General features: G+C 31.8%; 1 protein-coding gene across 1 annotated transcript; it reads left to right on the top strand.

The window, feature by feature from the left end:
• The first annotated feature begins 3,727 nt into the window (after window positions 1-3,727).
• LOC113867529 (S-type anion channel SLAH3) lies at window positions 3,728-8,886 on the top strand. The gene is made up of 6 exons (XM_027502910.1): window positions 3,728-3,848; window positions 4,738-4,879; window positions 5,262-5,735; window positions 6,586-7,356; window positions 8,092-8,123; window positions 8,221-8,886. Exons 2-6 carry the CDS (start codon window positions 4,745-4,747, stop codon window positions 8,606-8,608), a joined length of 1,800 nt encoding a protein of 599 aa, XP_027358711.1. The 5' UTR covers window positions 3,728-3,848; window positions 4,738-4,744; the 3' UTR covers window positions 8,609-8,886.
• Window positions 8,887-22,546: the final 13,660 nt, after the last annotated feature.

Here is a 22,546-nt window from a genome sequence, read left to right as displayed (position 1 = left end):
ATGAAGAGAAAGATATAAAGAAAGAGATAATAACAAAAAAGAAATTGAGAGAAAGTGATAAAAAAAGTAGGTTAATGCTAACTGTTGTATATATAATATATATACTACTTTTTTCCGTATATTTTTTTAATATAATTAAATTTAAATTTTAATAAAAATTTATCATTTTTAATTTTTAAAATTAATTTTTCATATTAATCCTAGAGATAGTATAAACTTTGGATATTTTAATATTTAAAATTTTAAAAATATTATGTTAGTCTATAACTTTTGTTTTTGTTCATTATTTTACTCTTTTGAGGCAAATATGGTTAATATATAAGTAACTAAATGTGTTACGTTAAGTAATATGTTTGATTGATTATATGATAAAAATAATATTATATATATTATGATATATATTTTTATTTTATTTTAATCTTTAAAATTGTCATTAACAAAAATTTTAGTTATTCATTAAGAATTTTAGTCTCTAATTCTTAAATTTATTTATTATTTATTATTTTTTCTTTTTTATTTTTACCATTGTCAGAAACTACCACTCCCGGCAACCTTTGATGCTCACAAATTTTCCCAACATAAATTGAATTTTAAGATCTTTTTGGTTGATAGTTAATACTATATCTATCCATGTCAAATATAAGAAATTGAGTTTTTTCCTATGCTTTTTACATGATTAGTCATTTTACATGAGAATTGTTGGAGATCTTCATCTTCAACACTGTAGAAAGTTGAGACACCATGACAATTGTTGGTGATCAGCATATGTGAATATGGTCCTTTGTGTTTAAGGAATTTGAGCCATGGATGCAAAATATTGAGGAGGGCTTATTGTTAAAACCCTAACTTGCATTATAGTCTTTGCTTTGTTTGTTTATGAAAATAACATACCCCTTGAGGCTCCTCATAGGACTTGTACTAAGCACTTTGGTGAAGGGATGATGTTGACTTGGGTGGTGGTAGGAGTTACTATACATACCCCTAACTTCTTGGAACTTGTACTAAACATTTCGACTCGAAACTCCAATACCCTTACTCTCACCTCTTTCTTTCCTTTACTTGGGCTTGCACCTACATTGTTTAAGGTAATTGCCTAAACTCAAATTTTTTTGTTCAACTGAAGTTTTTAGTATTGATATGACAAAATCTTAATTGCTACTACACTATATTCGAGAAAAGCTTAGAAAAGTCAACGGATAATACAAACACTCAAAGTGACTATTAATGGTAATTTTTTATAATAATAAAAATGAAAAAGAAAAATAATAGATAAATAAAAATTTTAAAATTAAAAACTAAAATGTCTAACAGATGATATATATAACAATCATAGTGTGGTAATGTTTAGAAGATTAGCTTACCATTTAATAAGAAGTTATATATGTATAACAAATTTCAATTAAAAATTACAAGACATCACATAATTATTTGTTAATAACATAGAATGTAACACTTTTCAATAAAATATTATTTTATTTCTTTTTATACGACTTCGGATACATGTTAAAAAAATATGAATTTTGTTATTATAATTAAATCGAATAGATATTTTTTATTGCGTATTAATTCAAATAGATTTATAAAGATTGGCGGACGAGATTATTTTATAACATTCAATTTGTTTTATTTTGTCAGGAGTTTTGCATTTCATGTTTTTTATTCACCGAACTTATAATTTATCACTAATTCATACGCGCAAATCTCAATTCGTATTTTTTTCTTAAACATTAAACCTGTAAAACATGGGTTGTATATTTGCTGGATCTTCTTCATTTGTTTCTTCTCATCGTTGACTGTGATTTATTAAGAGTTATCATAAGCTGGATTCACGCATATAAAACTACTTTTTATGTCAACATCATCGTTTGATTGTCACTTGTAATTCTAATTGCAGACTGACTAATGACCATTTTATCTCATGGTGACCACATTGTAAAGTATCCTCAATTTGTAGGCCTGTGCTAGCTACTCCTAACTAAAAAAGAATTGTAAAGTAACCATAAATGCACAAGGTTAATTGGTTTTAAAAAAGATTTTCTATTTTTATTTATAATTATAAAATTATTACTTTGTTTCTATTCTGTTTTTATTTTTAAATATTTGTATAGAAATAGTAAAAAAAATTTGATATTTTTTGTATAAACATTCAAAACTAAGAAATAGAATGAAACAATGTGACAATTTTGTAATTAAAAGTGATAATAGAATATGTTTTCTAAAATCAAAATGCTCCTAAGTTAGGCACTCTTAAAAATTATTCTAAGTTAAATAGGGGTCTTGAGTTTAAAACTATAGTTGTCTTAACAAAAACTTTGTTGTCTAGTCTTATCTAAATATCAGTGGGTCTTAATAAAAAAAAATAAAAGAATTGTAAAGTATCTTAGGATTTTATTTGGTTGTTCTTTTTCTAATATTAAAACTATGAGTAGTATCTCAATTTAGTTTGAAAAATATGGGTTGGTGACATCTTAATTCCGTGCTAAACATTTCTTCTGTTGGTAGATAAAATTTTGAGGTTCAAACCCGAAACAATGTATTCAAATTAAACAATTGCAGCCAAATCTTCGTTGTCATGATAAGGATTGGAAGTGAAAATAGAAATGGTGCTAATCCTTTGACTTTGGCTGCTGGTGCTCGCTTCAAACTAGCTCAATCTTTTTATGTTTGATTTGACAGGGAATACTGAAAGTAATTGTTTTTGTTTTTTTTTTGTTTTTTCATTATTTCTATACAATTTTATAATTAAAAATTAAAAATGAAAACTTAAAACATTTTTAGAGACCAAACATGTCCCTTTTTCGCTCTCTGCTCTATCCTTTTGCTTGTAATACTATCTTCAAGTGATTTGTGGTTTACATTATTCCATTCATGGACTCCTTTGTAGTTTACGGGAAAATCTAGTGCCAAAATTTGGTGGGCGATAAAAACACTATTAGCACTCTTGTTTTGGACAACAGATCTTAATTGGTGTCGCAGATCAATGACCCAGAATTTTTTTTATTGTTTAATTTACCACTAAATACATATTCAGTTCATCTTATTTTAAGAAAATAATCATTTATTTTTTGTGGTTTTATGAAAGAATTTTTAAGAAGAAATTTTTTTCTTATAAAAAAAATTTCTAAACATACACTAAAGTGTTGCATACGTACATGCACGGATATATACATTTATTATATTTTTTTCACTAGTAATCTTGAAAACATATATGTGATATACTTTTTAACACAATCTTTATCATGAGTTATATTTATTAAAAATTTAAAAAATGATATAAGTTTGACTCTTCGTTAAATCAAACTAGCAATTGAGTCTAAAAATCAATTTCAGCTAATTCGAAGAGAGCATTAGAATAACTGCTGAAAATAGTGCAGTTAGAGTTTCTCTTTTTGAAATTTTATTTTTATTCATTTCCTCGGAATGTGCCAGTGTATGCAATTGTTGACCTATATAGTTTTTATATGTTATATCATTATCAATTGTGTAGCTAGAAAAGAACTCGTGCATTTCATTAATGATTTGAGTCCTTTCAAAGGTTAATATCTTCTTACCTGTCCCACTCTAGAATATTAATTTTCTTGTCTTCTATCAGGGTTGCGTCATTTTCAAACAAATAAGTAGCTAGGATTATCAAAATTTTGTGGTGATTTCAACGTAACCAAACAAAGTACACTTGGCCTACCATATGCTGAGACCATATATAATCATCTTCCTAATACTGTGACTCCAAGCCATATGTTGGTCTATCATCATTATTCGAGCATATGGTGTATTTTCGCTGCTGAATCCGAATCTTTTGGATCATCAACTCACAAGAATCACCAGACAGAGAAGAGAAAAAGCTAAGGGTTAGGATTCTTATTATTTCTTTTTATTTTTATGTTTCCTTGCCAGCTGGATTAGCACAATGTGGTTCTGTTCTGCATCTTTTAACTCTTGTAATATATGCATATATGTTCATACTAATCTAAAGTTGGAAGGCTCCAATGTGTTTTCTATATTTATTTATTTTTCTGTTCTGTTAGCCTTTGATTTATTTTATTTAAAGTCTGATCTGATTATTTCCTTCATATGGAATATGGATCCATCGCCAATAGGAATTGGATTTATAGCTGGGGGAGGGGGGTGGGGGTGTTGCATTTATGGTTTTATCCAAAGTGGATAAATGTTAACATTGTTTTGGAGATGTGAAGGGACTAAATTTTGACATCTCTGCAGTCGTTATCCTATGATGCTTACTGGTCTCATACCTTTCTCTGTTTGGTTATTTTAACTAACAAGAGCCTCTCTTGAAGAGGGAAGATTTCTCAACTGGTGAAAAGATATCTGCATGTTCACTAATTTTGATAACCTAGCAATGCCCTTTAGATTTGCTAAATCTAATGGGAACATAGTTACTTTGAAAAGGAAAAGTATTGTGTGAAGCAATTAGATGGATATGATAATCCTATTGACACACTCAAGATTGTTCTGTGTAATTAATGCGAGCAAGATATAACAATTCATTAATTCTTAATCAACCCACTTGATCTTTTTGCTCTCTATCTAATCTGGATCTGGATTTTGCCTGCTTGATTCTACTCCTAAGTTTTCGAATGAGATTCTCTGAATTGGTATCAAATCTATAAGTTAAATTTTATTTAATCAGAAACGGTTACGTGTGTATACAGAAAAGACAATAAGTGAGAAATCAAAATAATTATATACGAGTGAAATTGCATATCTTTTTCTCTTCAGGTCTAGAATGGAAAACACCATAAACATTGAAATTGCAGAACAAGGCTCTCCTGAAGTTCCATCACTGATTAAATATATATCATCAAGTGAAGTTGCTGGCTTTGATACTGCTGACCCTCAAATTCCTAGCCCATCTTCCAAAGTAAGACTCCTTCAGTACTTCACCTGCAAAATTGAACAGTACAAAAATGTTTTCCAAAATTAAGTTCTTTTTGACATGTAAGATGTAGTGTGCCTATACTAATTTAAAGGGTCTTGCTAACTAGTGCCCTCAGGGAACTGGTTAAGGAATTAAAAGTGAAACGTTTTTATTCAGAATTGTGTTGGATTGCATTGGAAATCATTCAGAGAGGTATATTTATTATATTTTTTGAAAAAAAAAATCACTTTTGGTTCCTTAATTGCTGCCTTAGGACACTGGTTAGCATTTGTCTATTTTTACTTCTTAGTAATTTACAACATACACATTTGTGTTTATAGCTGAATAGACAAGTAAAATCCAACTGTTCCCATGATTGCAATAGGGAGTTGAAGCAGCCTCACCCGTAAGACAACATGATGAACCTGTAGTCATCAATCATGAAAGGAAGTATTCTATCAGCATGCCACTCTCTTCTGAAGAAGTTCAGCTACAACCACTGAACACTAAAACAAATGTTATTCCCATTTCCTCTTCTCAATCAGGAACTAAAGGTTCTAAGCATCCACAAGAATCAAGATGTTACTCTCAACCAATGCAAAAGGACCAAATATACCAAGAAGCAGTTAATGGTGACAAAGTAAACAACCACCATCCTGGCATCAAAGCATTCAAGGATAAGAGATTTGACTCTTTCAAAACATGGTCAGGGACACTTGAGAGACAATTATCAGTTCTACGTGGAAAGTCACCCAGAGAAAACGCACAAGATGGCAATAACAATGGGAGCACTGATAGGCCTTTACCTGTTGATCGCTATTTCGATGCATTGGAAGGTCCAGAGTTAGAAACTCTAAGGGTATGTGATTACTTTTTCTGTCAATTCAAATCCGGTTATGTATTGAAACTTGAAAATAATCCATATCATATACAATGCAACTTCTGTAATAAAAAAGTTCTTTCTTTTATCACTGCCGCAATGGCCTCTTCCGTAGAAATAGTTTCACTAAGGCATTCAGTGTTTCATGTCTTGAATGAAACTAAGATGCAGCTATATTTAGAATTTTAGATTTATTTGAAAACCACTGTTAGTCCCAACTATCCTGGAGTTGAGTCAGGTGGACCACAAGGTTAAGCCCTCTTAGAGCATCTCATTTTCATCAAAATACAGTGTTAAAATATAAGCAACTTAAAAATACGATGGTTATATTCTTTTATTATTTTATTTTAGAAAAATGTACCTTTAAAATAAGCACCCTTTATGTTTTTCTTCTTTTCTATATGACATATGGTATCATTGATAGGTATGCTCTTACTGCTTGTTTTTTTCCTTTCCAAAACTCAAATTCCAAACCTTACTTAAGGCCAAACTTATATCCACTTTAGGCCATGCTTGTTTTGAAGTTACAAATCTTCACACTTTTCAATGAAAAACACACGTTACGATAAAAAAAAGTGATATAAATTAATTTAAGCTAGTATCTAAGTCACATTTAAGAATTTAAAATCAATTCTGCACTCTAAACCGAAGTAGGACAAATCAACAGGTTTTTGGTAGACATTTTATTTGTATCAACCTACACCACCATATTTTTATCACTGAAGATCCTTTGTGTTTCCTTTTTCTTCCATTGCCCCAAAATTTCCTAGTATAATGCTTTTACTTAATGAAGATTATAACACATTTTGTTTTCCTCTTCTAACAACAGGCTTCAGAAGAGACAGTGCTTCCACAAGACAGGCAATGGCCATTCCTCCTTCGGTTTCCTATTTCATCATTTGGTATTTGCCTTGGAGTTAGCAGCCAAGCAATTCTTTGGAAAGCACTGGCCACATCACCTTCCACTCGTTTTCTTCACATAAGCCTCAAAGTCAACTTAATCTTATGGTTCATATCCATTGCTCTTATTGTCACTGTTTTCACAATCTATCTCCTTAAAATCCTTCTCTACTTTGAAGCAGTTCGTCGTGAGTATTACCATCCAATCCGTGTTAACTTCTTCTTTGCACCATGGATTGCACTCTTGTTCTTAGCTCTTGGAGTTCCTCCTTCAGTTACCAAAAATTTGCATCATACACTTTGGTACATTCTAATGATACCAATATTTTGCCTTGAGCTTAAGATATATGGACAGTGGATGTCTGGGGGTCAAAGGAGGCTCTCAAAGGTGGCTAATCCTTCCAATCATTTATCAATTGTTGGGAATTTTGTGGGGGCCTTACTTGGGGCATCTATGGGCCTAAAAGAAGGGCCCATTTTCTTCTTTGCTGTTGGGCTGGCCCATTACACAGTCATGTTTGTGACCCTTTACCAAAGACTTCCAACAAATGAGACCCTCCCAAAAGAGCTCCATCCTGTTTTCTTTCTGTTTGTTGCAGCACCTAGTGTTGCCTCCATGGCTTGGGCTAACATTCAGGGTTCTTTTGATTATGGATCACGGATTGCCTATTTCATTGCCCTGTTCCTTTATTTCTCTCTGGTAAGTTTTTCATGTCACACTTGTATTGTTGAAATAAGAATAATCAAATTGACCCTTAAAGTTAGCATTAATTATACTTTTACCAACTTAGTTAGAAAAAAAAAATATTTAGAGAATGTTTAATTTCTTTTTTAAAAATAGTTTTTAGTTTTTAAAAATAAAATGTTGTACAAATCTAAACATGCTCTTGCTTCTTTATTTTTGTTATTTTAAAAGGTACTGAGTATATGATTAGTATATAAAAGTAAGGGATATATATATATATATATATATATATATTTACGTTTTTGAAAAAATAACATGTGTTAACATATATGAATGGTTTTTCTAACACATGCACAATGTCACACAAAAATAATTTTTATATAATAATTTTTTTTAAAAGTGATAACCAATCACAAAATCCAATGCATTAATATTATTGACTGCTATAATATATAATTGAAATTTATTATTTATTGAGTTTTTATTTATTCTTTGATATAAATTAGAAATTTTGACATATAAATTTCAAAAGAAAAGTATAATTTTTCAAACAAGTAGAGCATAAATGTAATTAACGCTAATTTTAGGGGTGGTTAATATAAATATATAATTATCTAATTGAAATATGTATAATCATTGTTGTTTACCTTTCACGTGTATTCTAAGACAAGGCCTTATATAATTTTGACATCCAACACTTCATAATTTTCTAATATCAAAATTACTTACTAGTTTCTTATGCTTTTACAGGCAGTACGGATCAATTTTTTCAGAGGATTCACGTATGTTAGTTATATCTTCTACATATCTTATATTTAGTTAGTTATATAGTCTATGGTATTGAGTTTTATGACAAAACGATTTGATATTATTCTGCAGTTTCTCACTTGCATGGTGGGCCTATACATTTCCAATGACTGGTGCAGCAATTGCAACCTTAAGATACTCAAATCAGGTCACAAATGTCGTTACCAAGACACTTTGTGTTATACTATGTCTTATCTCGACACTCGTAGTGACAGCACTGCTTGTATCAACTATTTTACATGCCTTTGTCTTCAAAGACCTCTTCCCCAATGACCTTGCCATTGCCATAAGTTATAGAAAGAGAAAACCACAAAAGAAATGGCTAGGTCTTAGATACAGAAGCCATGATTCCAATGAGATTGAAAATTACTTGAAATTTGTGAACACAGATAAAATTGATTTAGAAGCTTCTACCCAACTTCCAACCTCAAATGGCACAGAGGATTCACAATCTACGTGAGAATAGTTGTAATTATAGTACTGTGTCCCTCAAAAGACAAGAAAAAATGTTGGTGGGTTGGGTGATAAATCTACGTCAGTCAAACATGTGAGGAGCAAAAGTAGGAGTTTTCACTGTTCCAGTGATCATGTATTCTAGAATATGAAGGTTTGTGTAGAAAATCAGTTTTGAGTATAAACAGTTCCCAACTTTATGTTTTGTAAAATAAGCGAGTTGTTGTGATATATCTGAGGAAACAGCATCACAGAGACAAATTGAAATCGCTTGTGTATTTTTTTATTTATTTTTTGTCCCTTTTCTTTTTATTCCTTTACTTGAAAAATGACATGCATTAAAATAATATTTCCACCCTTAGTTGTTAGATTTTTTGTTGAAATGTTGTTTTAAAATTGAAAAAGATGGGAAATAGTAATAAGTGATTTGAGTCACAGGAACAAAGGAAGAAATCACGTCCAGTATATGTTATTTTGCGGTTTTTTCACCCGTGTTTTCTTTTTAATAAGTTTTTATAAAAGAAAAAAAAGGAAGTAAAATGAATTAAATTTCTTCTATAAAATAAAATCAACTTATATTTTTCTATTTTTAAAAAGTATTTTTAACTAATTTCTTCAAAACTTGAAATTCATTAGTTGATTTTGATTTATTAAAAAGATTTTAGTCATTTTACTTTTTTATCTTTTTCTCTTACAAGAACTTCTATAAAAAATTATCCAAACTGAATTACAGTGTAATTGCAACACAAAATACTAATTTAATCTAATTTTTAAATTACTTTTGAAATTGGAGCTAATCAAACCCTCCAAGTACAAATTATTAGCTGATATTTTATTTTTTTACTTGCAGAAGAGTAAACAAAAAAAATAGTAAGAACACGTTTGATTTTTCTCTTAAAAGCAGTTTTTCTAAATTAAAATTTAATACAAATTTATATTATATTATATTATATTTTTAAAAATAAAAATTATTTTTAAAGAAGAAATCAAATATACTCTAAATACAACATCTTCCAATTCTGTAAATAATTTGAAAATTTTGCCAAAAATGTGTGTGAAATTACACTTTCCTACTAAGCAAATATAGCCCAAGTGTGGTGTTTTGGAAATCTAATCACACTGGACAAAAACTACTTCCAATGTCATTAAGGCAAATTTTCTCGTACTCTTAAAAAGGTATAATAACGAGGTTTCCAAATAAAATAGTCAACGAATAGGCTTCTTATCATATGTTTTTGTTATTTTATGGTTGGAGCAGAGCATTGCATGCAAAGCCTGTGAAAATGTTGAAAAAACATAGCACTATGTAGAACTTGAAACATATTTACAAAACATTCAACCGAAGAAATTCAATTTCTTACTATACACGAGTACATTGAATAATCTTGAACGGAGGTCTAAGTTAAAAGTTTGAGGCATATTTTCAATTCATCTTCATGCAAACATCATTTTAAAGGCATTTTCTTGAATACATACATATTTTAATATTTCATATTTTAAGTTTCAATAGTTTTAGCCTCTGACTGTATAAAAAACACTCGTTTGAATAACTAATTTTACTAAATAACATTTATTTTGTTTTATATAAAATGATAATAAAATGAAATAAAAAATACTAAAATAAATAATTTTTAAATAATCAAAGATTAAAGTAAAATTATTATAAATTTATGGACTAAATTAATTGATTCTTATAATTTCAAGACTAAAATTGTAACACATTGTATTTCATTTTAAAATAATAAATTTAACAAAATGAAAGAAATAAAAATTTTCATTCAAGTGATTTTCAAAGACATAGTTCATTGAAATATTTTAAAATACGGATGGTTTACAATTTGCATCAATTCATTACTACAGTAATAATTTAATTACATCAGAGTTCTAGAAAAATAAGTTTATAGTCCTATAACAGTCTTATCTATCCCTTCATTGAGTTCGGTGCTGATCATCTTGGTCATGAAAAATAAATATAAGAGTGAGTACTCTACACTATCACACACACACAAACAAGCATAGAGTCTCACCTTACCCATTCCACACATTTTCTAACACACTTCAAACCAAACATCAGCGGTCATAGGTAACACATTTCAATATCCCATTTCAATTTACAGACAAGTGCGCTCACTGTACCAATAAACATTCCACATACATGTGCGCTCACTAGGCATTGTGATCATAGTTTCACACTATGGATAGTTGCCGGTTAGCTCCCGTTTCACAGATACAACGTGTGCGGTCACAAGCTCCTTGACAAATATGTTAGTCAGAAGCCGAGGCACACTACACCCACGCTCAGTGTTGATGTCACCACCACCCTCTCTTTCCTAAATGATTCCTACCGCCTCCATCTTTCACACCTCCAATGCATCGTTGAACCATTCATAGCATATTCACAACTACATTTAATATGCCATTCACACACATTTTCAGCCACATTCTCAATTACATCATAACATTCATGTTCACACACAGTACGTATGCCCACTTTTATTCGTATCACATGCAATATCGAATCCCATCACAACTACTTTGCTACACCATATACATTATACTCAATCTTCACCACACACAACACCCAACAATTACTATATCATATCTCATACAAGGTTTACACCCAAACACATAATTCTTTACTTTTAATCTCAACCACATTGCAACATATAGCAAAATAAACGGCATTTAAACAAAACCAGATAGAGTAGAGTTCTCTCTTACCTCAAATCGAAGACCCACAATGCAATCAACAATGGTAGCATCCCCCATACAGATTTCATCTTAAATACATGGAGAAATTTCATGATAACTCAAAGAAAACCAAGAAAATAAAGGATGGAGATGAGAAACCAAAACCCTAACCATTGAAACTCAACTTTAAAAGCCCCAAACGTGACTACTACCTTCATCGGTAAGAACAGGCTGAAAATCGAGAGAACAGGGAGAGATCTTAAAGGAAGAGTGGGAAAATAAATTTTTCAAACCCTAAACCTTTCAAATATCCTCTGGCCGCAACACTCTAAAATTGGTAAGAACAGGCTAGAAATCGAGAGAACAGGGAGAGATCTCGAAGGAAGAGTGGGAAAATAAATTTTTCAAGCCCTAAACCCTTCAAATATCCTCTAGTCGCGACACTCTCGCTGTAGCAACACCTTCTCTCGCTACAGTAAAAATCTAAGAGAAAATTGTACTCTAATTTCAGTAAAATTTTGCTCAGCGAGACCCTATAACTACAACGAGACTGCACCCAGAAATGCACCTTCCACTATCACTCTCTCGCTATAATGAGAACACAACAGTTTCGCACCTCTCTCCAGTGCCTTCTCGCTATAGCGAGGATCCTTTTGCTATAGCTAGAACGACACAGTTTCATGCTCTTGGCTCAAGGCCTTCTCGCTACAGCGAGAACACCCTGCAGCACTCACTTAGCCTATATACTCAAACAACTCTAGCCCAAACACAAGTCAGTCATCAACAATCATGCTCAAGCACAAGTCCACATCACATTTTAACCACATATTCATTCATTTAAATCATTACACAATCAAATGCACATTCAAACATCACTTTATACATTTATATTGATAATCAAACAGTATTACAAAATTTGGGGCGTTACAACTCTCCCTTCTTTTAGAAAATTTCATCCCCGAAATTCAACCCAACTAAACAAATAACTCTGGATTCAACTCTCTCATTCTACTCTCTGTTTCCCATGTGACATTCCCTCATCACTTGAGTTCTATATCACCTTTACCAATGATATCTCCTTGCCCCTCAACTACTTAACATGGTGATTCGCAATCCTCACTGGATACACATCATAGGATAAGTCCTTCCTCACTTGAACCAGGTCAAGTTCAATCACATGAGAAGGATCCGACACATACTACCTAAGTTGTGACACATGAAACACCAGATGTAGGTTTGAGAGATTCGGAGACAAAACTATCTGGTATGCTACAAGACCAGATCCACAAGTCTCTCTAACTTATACTTCATGTTGATCGGGAGAAAGTGTGCAGCCTTGGTCAACCGATCCACAATTACCCAAATAATATCATGGTTGTTCCTGGTCCTTGGCAACCTAGAAACAAAATCCATGGAAATGTTTTTCCACTTCCACTCAGGGATCTCTAACGGTTGCAATAACCTATGGATGTTGGTGCTCTACCTTTGCTTTTTGACAAGTTAGGCATCTAGCCACAAATTCAACCACATCCCTTTTCATCCCATTCCACCAAAAGCTATTTTGAAGATTTTGATACATTTTAATCGCTCCGGGGTGAAAACTCATTATACTCTTATGTGCTTCCTCAAGTATCATTTGCTTCAACTCATCCACTTAGGGAATGCACACTCGATTCCAAAACTTGATCACTTTGTTCTCATCACTGTGGAACTCCAAGTCCTTCCTTTCACCCTTCTACCTATCTTGTCTTGCAAGAAGGCATCTCCCTGCTGAGCATCTCAGACGTACACCAAGAAGTCATTATGATAGTCATCGGTTTGAGATATAAACTCCTTGGCCTTACCTCCATGGCCAAATTCATGTCCCAAAATTCCTCAATCAGCTCCATCTTTTTCACCATCATCGATGCCATATGCAATGATTTCTGGCTCAGCACGCCGGCTATCACATTTGCCTTGCCAGGATGGTAGGACAACATAAAGTCGTAGTCCTTGAGGAATTCCATCCATCTCCTCTGTCACATGTTCAACTCCCTCTGGTCAAACAGATACTTCAAGCTTTTATGATCACTGAACACTTCAAACCTTATTCCATATAGGTAGTGCTTCTATACCTTAAGAGCGAAAACCACCGCGACTAATTCCAAGTCATGAATCAGATAGTTGACTTCATGCGGACGCAACTGTCTTGAGACATAGGCAACCACTCTTCCATCTTACATCAAGACACATTCAAGTCCATGCCTAGATGCATCACAATATACATCAAACTTTCACTCCAGGTCAGGCAAAACTAACACAAGCGCTAAAGTCAACTTTATTTTCAGCTTTAGGAAACTAGCTTTACACCTTTTGGTCCATTTAAACTCCTTACCATTCAAAGGTAAGGCTATCTTAGAAAACCTTTCAATAAACTTCCTGTAATAGCTCGCTAGTCCCAGAAAACTGCAAACCTCAGTCACATTCTTCAGCCTCAGCCATTCAGCTACTGCTTCCACCTTTGTAGGATCCACTATGATCCCTTCCTTCAACACTACATGCCCAAAAAACTGAATCTGAGACAGTCAGAACTCACACTTAGAAAGTTTCGCATACAATTGTCTCTCCCTCATAGTTTGTAGAATAATTCTCAAGTGCTCGGCATGCTCCTTCTGAGTCTTTGAATAAATTAGGATGTCATTGATGAACACCACCACAAACTTATCCAAAAACTCATGAAAGATCCTGTTCATGTAGTCCATGAACATCGCAGGCGCATTGGTCACTCTGAATGTCATCTTAGGTACATTCTCATCCTTCACCCTGATTTGATGGTACCCGAATCTCAAGTCAATTTTTGAGAACATTGTAGCTCCCATCAATTAGTCCATCAAATCATCAATCATTGGAAATGGATACTTGTTCTTTATCGTCACCTTGTTCAGTTGTCGGTAGTCCACACACATCCTCTTGGTCTCATCCTTCTTCTTCACCAAGAGCACTAGTGCTCCTTATGGTGACACACTCGGTCTCTCAAACCACTTTTGCAATAAGTCTTCCACTTGTTTCTTGACCTCCACCAACTCCACTAGTGACATCCTATATGGTGCCACAAAAATTATACTTGCTCCCGGAATGAGGTCAATAGCAAGAACACCCTGCAGCACTCACTTAGCATATATACTCAAACAACTCCAGCCCAAACACAAGTCAGTCATCAATAATCATGCTCAAGCACAAGTGCACATCACATTTTAACCACATATTCATACATTCAAATCATTACACAATCAAATGCAAATTGAAACATCAACTTATACATTTATATTGATAGTCAAACAATATTACAAAATTCAGGGCGTTACATCTTGCTTGTGCAAAATTGGGTCTAGAGACCTACCCATTTTTCTTGCAACTCCTCGCTTGAATGAGCTACTCTCGCCTAAGCGAGATCCTTTTCTGCCTAGGCAAGAGGACAATTGGGTAGGTCTTATCGTGTCTTGCTTGACCAAGACTGATCTTGTTTGATCGAGAGTACTCTAGAATGCTCAATTTTGCGCATTTAAGTCTTGCTTGAGCGAGAACTAACTCACCTGAGTTAGACACCTTGCATCCAAAACTCCTGATTCTTTCTAGAATGAGGCAATACAAGTCATCGGCTATAATTCTTAGGTTATCACATGCACAGCACACTTAATGATTAATCTTTGATTCATACTGCTAATCATATTCAACAAAATTATGACACTATACTGCAAATACATTGCTCTTTACCTAACAATCATACGACTTTCATATTTACATTCCAATATATGAATAATTCATACAATTCAAGCATATACAATACCATTTAAAAGGAATAATACCTATATAAAAATACATCGATGTAACAACAAAGAAGCACACCCATTTAAGTGCAAACCACGATCGTGCATAAGTGCAAGGCCAACTGAAATTGTTCAAATTTTTGCTCAAAATATTCTCAAAATGCACCGATAGTTCTGTTATGCTTAACTGCAAAAATTAACATTAAAATTAGTAAGAAATCTTCATAAAATAAGCTCCAATTACAAGAATATAAGCTATAAAATATATCAAAATATGAACTTATCATGTAGTAGAAAGAGTTTCCACCAAGTTATAACAAAAAAAAATTTGGGAATCTGATGCAAGTGTCCCCAATAAGCCAATAGAGAAAAAGTCATCACCGAAAAGATGAGAAAGGTCAAAGTTACGCTCTAGAAAAGGGATGTAAAAAACCCAACACCCTAAAACATTGGATGACTCAAAATGAGGGAGAGAAAGTTAAATCTAGATGCGAAAAGCAATCGAGGACGAATCATCTAGAAGGATCTGTGAAAATGTGTTTTGAGAGCAAGTAGAATCACAAAAGGGAGAGGAAGCCATGAAAAGTGCAAGAGGGAAGATAAAAGAAGATGAATGTTCAATAAAGAATACTAAGAAGATGTTATAGTTATGAGGGAATCATGAAAAATGTAAAAGTCATTTAATGAGGTAAGTTGAAAAAAAGAGGTGTTAAGTCGTCCATGAAAAAATGAAGTTGAAAAAGAAAGGAAACAACTATACTTTCAAAAAATAATAACAATATATATATATATATATATATATGTAATAATAATAAGAATAATAATAATATATGTTAAATTTTAGGAAAGAAGGACTGTGTAAAATAAATAAAAGAAAAAAAGACATATATATTGTGCCTAGGAAATAATTGTTAAAAGTAAAAATAAAATAAAAGCCAATAAAGGTACTTAAATCATTTCTTAAGCATAAGGGAAGTTGTTTCAGACACTAGGTGCAATCATCAATAGAAAAAAAATTGAAAAGTAGTCAAACACAATAAGACTAGAGAAGTTTTGCATTCAGTGTCCATGTCAATTTGGAAGAAGACAAGTATGCATGAATTCAAGAATTTGAAAAGGACAAGTTTGAGCAAGCGACGCTAAGATTGAGACAATGTAGAAAAAGGTGGCAGCTACTAGAAGGTAAAACATCAACAATATCTCATATGTTTGTAATATCTTTATTTTATTCAAAACAATAAGAAAATAATTTTATAGTTAGGAAAGAAAGATTTAAATTAAATCTATTTGCCAGTCGAATATAATATGTGGAATTAAAAAAAAAATTGTTTATTTTTCTCAAATTTACAAAATATAAATAACAAGGTAATGGAATCAAACCAATTAAAAGAAACGTGAAATAACATTAATATACATTGTTCTCATAAGTTCACAAGGGGTTGATATTTGCAAAATATAACATCAAAATATTTTATGACTCATTTATAACATTTACAATATATAAAATATACAAGTCCTAGTGAGCAACCTATCACCCCAAGACTGAAACGATACTAGTCATCCCCATGCCGCCTCTTTATTTCTGCAAAATTCTTAGAATCAAGGTCCTCATCTAACCCGATATAAAGATCTCCTAAATTCGTATTGACTTGCCTATCAGTAATTTGTTCAAAAGTCCATCGGGTTGGTCTTTCGAGGTAGTCATGATTAGGATATGTGAACAGGTACATACACAATGTATGGTGGATTTTATTGTTTAAGGAAATCAAAAGGCACACTACAGGATAGTTCCATTTCTAGCATAATAATGTTATGGGGTACATTATCAACATGTAAAGCTAACTTAAAATAGCAAAATCTATGGTACTCGTTAAATACATAATTTAACCTACATTGTATAAAGCTATCTATAAGTCTAATGCTCTCTCTGAGTTCTGTCATCCTGGTTCTCTGAAAGGTTATGTAAGAATGAGTCTCTATTCTTATTACCAAGCATACATTCACAATCACGTCAACAATACAAACAAAAGCAAATACACCAAACCATCATGCCACAAGATCATATGTAAATAAAAGCAACACTCATCAATTACTCAACTTATTACATTTCTTTTCTATTAACACTCGGAGTTCTCACTTTACACTTTCATTGTCTTTGGGATCCCTTGAGGTCTTTCTTAGCATAGATAGTTGCTGGATAGCTGCAGCTACACAGATACAATGTGTGGTGACTTGACCCTTTTTAGCAAAAACGTGGTCAGGAGTTTAAGTCAGAAAACAAGTGTAAGGACTATAGTACTCTTACTCTCATTTGGTATGCGTAATTCAAGAAGAGCATCCATCTCCCTCATTTTCACAAGATTTCTCAATTACCTTTATTTTTCACATGTACTTTTGAGCTATCCATACTTGTCCTTATCATGTTCCTTCCTCATTTCACTTCTCTTTCAATATTTCTCATTTTATTTCTATATTTCTCATTATGGATTTACTATTCTTATCAGTCATTATGGTCTAAACTCATTATTTACTATAACCTGAACTCATTACCTGCACTACTAGAAAACCTGTAAATATAGAAGAATTTTTTAATTATTACAGACGAATTTTAGCATTATAGATGGATTTACAAATGATTCTAGTCTGTCTGTAATATGTGCATCGATAAATAATTACAGACAGAAAAATTCATCTATAATTATAGACGGAAAAATTCGTCTATAGTTATCACAAGTTATAAACATAATAAAAATTACAAAATTATATATTTAAAATTAGAAAGTATTTATAAAATGTAAAATTTAAATGTCATTACAAATGAAAAAGTAAACATCTCAATAAACAATGTCAAAAATAAAATAACATTATATATCACTAATAATCGGTGTGATCATCTTCTAAAAAAGTATCACCATCAGTAGAGGATGAGGCAAAGGAGGAATAACGCATGAAGCTGAAGATTGGTGGTGTTAAAGCTGGTGAAGGAGGAGGAAGAGGTATAGAGTTGCTTGCTCTCATAAGCTCAAAGTATGGATGCATCTGCATATGTTGTTGCTGCATTTGCTGCTGCACCTCCCTCTGCATCCTGTGGAGACCCTTCTGCGGTGGAATCCAACTTAACACACATCCCAAATAGACCCATCCCATTGTAAAGTTGGAAGCGATCTCAATGATGCCTGGGTTTGTGATGATTGCTGCCCACTTATAGCTGGGATAGTAGTGGATCCCTCACTTGTGCCTTATGTAGAAAAGGCTGTGCGGCATGTGTAGTCGGCGGTGCAAACTATGAAACTCGTTGTACTGAAGGGGGAAGAGCAACATACCCAGGGTTGGGCACCATGATAAACTGCTCCTGTCCCCTAGCTTGGGAGGTCTGCACAGTAGCTGGTGTGGAGGTGAAAGTGGGAGCGATGGGCGAAGGAGAGTTGCCACGATCAAGATGCTGAGCAATACCTTTCTTATCTTTACCTGTCATATCTAAATCAAATATAATACATGTTTAGAGACCAAATACACAAATATACAATGTTCTATCAACCTTTTATTTTACATTACGCAAATTTCTAATATAAATTTTAGCAAAATCTTTCCTAATATATGAATATTTTCTTATATTTATTTACACTTAATAAAATAAATTTATAATGTAAATTTTGGTAGAATCTTCTCTAATATATGAATATTTTCTTATATTTTTTTACACTTAATATAATAAATTTCTAATGTAAATTTTGGCAGAATCTTCCCTAATATATGAATATTTTCTTATATTTGTTTACACTTAATACAACAAATTTTTAATGTAAATTTTGGCAGAATCTCCCTTGATATATGTATATTTTCTTGTCTTGTTCTTTACACATACTTAATACAAAAATCTAAATTTCTTTTACATATAAGCTATATATTATATAACATTCTATAATTAACTGTTTTAAAGCACATTCCCTTATAACTCCATAACATGCATATTCTACAATCTTCATAAGCATAAACAATCCCAAAGCACACAATAATCAGGTTTGGAGAAGGACCTCTGGGCTCATCCCTTAGTCATACAATCTTTCGTCCTACAACTCTATATTAGAAATTTAAGTCTTTATTATACATCAAAAATTAAAAAATAAACCGATTAAAAGTTAGAGTATCGTATCAGGAATACAATGATGCAAATTATTTTTCAATAAATGCTCCAGCCACTTGCAAAGGCCCAAAAACTGATAATGCTAGAGAGAGACAAAGACACGGAGATGAGAGGAAGAAGAAATAATGGAGAGTGAGAAGAAGAAGAAGGAGTAGGCACGGTATTGATGGCTTTTACACATTACAGATAAAAAAATTTGTCTATAAATAATTTAATAAAATGGTGTGTTTTAAGAGTTCAATTCCAGATGGATTCATCCGTCTGTAAATCTGCCAAAGACCATTATCAGACGAAAAAAATTCATCTATAAATAGACAAATGAAAAGTCGGTAAAAATAGTCATACCTACAGACAGATTTTTTCTTTCTGTAACTCTCGCTCCAAAAATTTTGCTAATTTTCAAATTACAGATGGAAAATTTTGTTTATAATTCTGTCTATGAGTTTTCGAGCCAAATGGCTGGCTGTAATACAGACGGATAATACAGACAGATTTTTTCTATTTGTATTACAGATGGATTTCTCCAAAAAAATAAAAAATAAAAAAATTGAATATCCGTCTATAAACGCAGTCAGAAAAAATTCATTTGTATTATCCGTTAGTATAAAGCGTGTTTTTGGTAGTGTTGTATACTATCATATTATTCATGCTTTTATCTCTATGTTTTACTCTAGTTTCTTATCATATCATACATCAATCAATCATTGCCAAAAGTTGGTCACTACTCAATCCACAACATACATGCATATACACTCAAAACAAAGATTATACACGTCATTAATACCACAAAACATACTTCAAACATAACAACACATGTTCTCATTCGTCATATACTCAAAATAATGCATTTTATCACAACATTTTCATGAACACAAACATACCACTTTCTTAGTAACAAGATAGAACTCTCCTTACCTTAAAATGGAAGTTTAGTGAAGGGTTTTTGAGAGATTTTGCTCAAAAGGTTGAGTTCTTCCTAAATATCATAAGAGATCCTATTTAGAGGAGGAAAAACAAGAAAATAACTAAAAGAATGGAAAACCAAGCTTGAAAATCTTACTAAATAACAAGGAGAGTAAACTTCCAAGCTTGGATTGAAGAAAGATTGGATCTTTTCAAAGATTTTTTGAGAAAATGAGGAGAGAAGTCAAAGAGAATGGAGAAGATCATAACTTGGATTATAATCCAAGTTTTTCAAGTTGGAAACCGTTAAATACCCCTTAACTCGTGATATTCTTGCTACAGTGAGCCAATTCTCACTATATTGACACCTTATCTCGCTACAACAAAAAAATTAGACAAAATTTTACTTTACTATTTGTCATTCTAGCTACAGCAAGAGTTCCTCACTACAGTGAGAGAGCGTCAGAGAGCCTGATTCTGGACACTTATTTCTCGCTACAGTAAGAATCCTACAACTCACACACCTAAAATTTTCCTAATTTCAAACATCATGCATTAACAATTCACACAAAATACAAAATTAATAAATAATAAAAATAGGGTGTTTAGGAACCAAGAAAACATGTAGTTTATCAAGAACGGAAGGAACATCTGCTGCTGTTCAGAGTAACACATTTCAATAAAAGATTGGAACTTGTCGCCTTGGCACATAAAGAGGCTTTATTTTAGAGTCATGCAATTAAAATGGATTTTCGTTTATATTTACACAAACAACTACAAACATGTGTTCGTAATGTATCAAAATCAAGAAAGATTATAAGCATTTCTCCTTAATAGCAGCCCTTTTTTCTCTCACTTATATTCTTCTTTCTTTTTTTATACTTCTTAAATTTATGAGTCACTTTCCATAAATTTCATTTCAAAATATACACTATGTTGTATCTCTTTGAAATCTAGATCTTCCATCATTTTCTTGATCACATAGTTAGGGTTTGATGAGTATTTTAAAGTATGTAACTAACTAGACTAAAACCTTCCTTCAACACGGTCTAGCAGTTATCCATACCTTTGAATAATGACAAATTTTTTGGATTTGAAAATACCTGATCAAAATGTTATAATTTAAAAAAAAAAAAACTATATCTTGTGTTACCATTACTATTTATAAAAAAGAAGTATTTAAAAGATTTCAAATGAAACCAAAGATTTCATATTTTAAAAAATTAATAAAATCAACTCTTTATAAACTAAAAATATCTTATTTTCATATTTAAAATTAATCATTCAAAAAAATTTAAAAATATTTTCTCCCAAAAATACAATAATATATTTTAAAAATAATAAATATTCTCCCTCTAATTTTTTAAAACACAGTTAGTCCGTTCGGGTTTCTTTTTGTTATTTCCTAGCTTTAAAACAATTCCATGGGAACCAAAATAAGATTGAAATAGAAAGAGTTTCACTGTAGCAGCACTCTACAGTTAGTCCTTTCTTCTTCCTTATCACTACGATATTGACGTATTTGAATAGGTATGCAAGATATGTGAGCCACAGAATAATAAAATTGTAGCTCAAACTTATTTTCACCCAATTTGATTTGGCCAAATGCGAATATATTTGTTAGCCCAAAAAAAAAAATCAATTATTAAATATATCTTTTTATGGTTATCTAGCATTATTTTTTAGACAGAGATCTATCAAATTTAACTATATTAGTACAAGAAAATTAAATAAATTATTTAAAATTTTATATGTGTAAATGAATAGAAGAAATGCAATTCATTTGGTCCCAGCTTAGTTACCCTAACTTGCATAAGACCAAATTGGAACAACAATTTGGTAGTTTAATGCTTTTCTTTTCCTTTTAGCAACTATTTTTTTAGAGAAAGGGAAAGGAATTGGTGTTCCATTTCAAAGAAGGAAAAGTTATTAAACTCAAAAAGTATTACAGAGGATAATCATTTATCCCAACCATATAAAAATGAGTAGAGATTTGTAAGCTGTCAAATACGAAATCGTGTCTTTCTCTACTTAATCAACACTATTGAGGTTGCTTGTTTAATGCTTGTTAAAACATAGATTGCAATGGGCTCATGTAAATTAGTTGGGCTTGTCCAAATTGACATGCACCCACCTTTATATGGGATATAAAATAATTATAATGTGTATTCTCATGTAGTAAGTCGTAAAATTAGAATTAACTAGTTTTCCTCTAAAATAGACCACTTTCAAAATTAGAGTTACATGTATCTAATAGATATAAATGAATAAGTCATGTTTTTCTAATAACTCTAAATTATAATTTAATACTTTAAATATGGTTGAATAAGTGATAGTATGATGTATATTTTTAATAATAATAGATTGAATAATAAATAGAATTTAGCAGTGACATTTTACA

The sequence above is a fragment of the Abrus precatorius genome, unplaced genomic scaffold (genome assembly GCF_003935025.1).
Source record: "Abrus precatorius isolate BTA unplaced genomic scaffold, Abrus_2018 Scaffold5, whole genome shotgun sequence".
NCBI lineage: Eukaryota > Viridiplantae > Streptophyta > Magnoliopsida > Fabales > Fabaceae > Abrus > Abrus precatorius.
Note: the sequence above shows the minus strand (reverse complement) of the source record. Positions and strands in the feature narration are given on the sequence as shown.

Coding starts and splice junctions, on each gene's coding strand:
- LOC113867529 (XM_027502910.1), top strand. CDS start 4,745: ATGGAAAACACCATAAACATTGAAATTGCAGAACAAGGCTCTCCTGAA. Junction 5,736..6,585: donor CAGAGTTAGAAACTCTAAGG/GTATGTGATTAC, acceptor TTCTAACAACAG/GCTTCAGAAGAGACAGTGCT. Junction 8,124..8,220: donor AATTTTTTCAGAGGATTCAC/GTATGTTAGTTA, acceptor ATTATTCTGCAG/TTTCTCACTTGCATGGTGGG.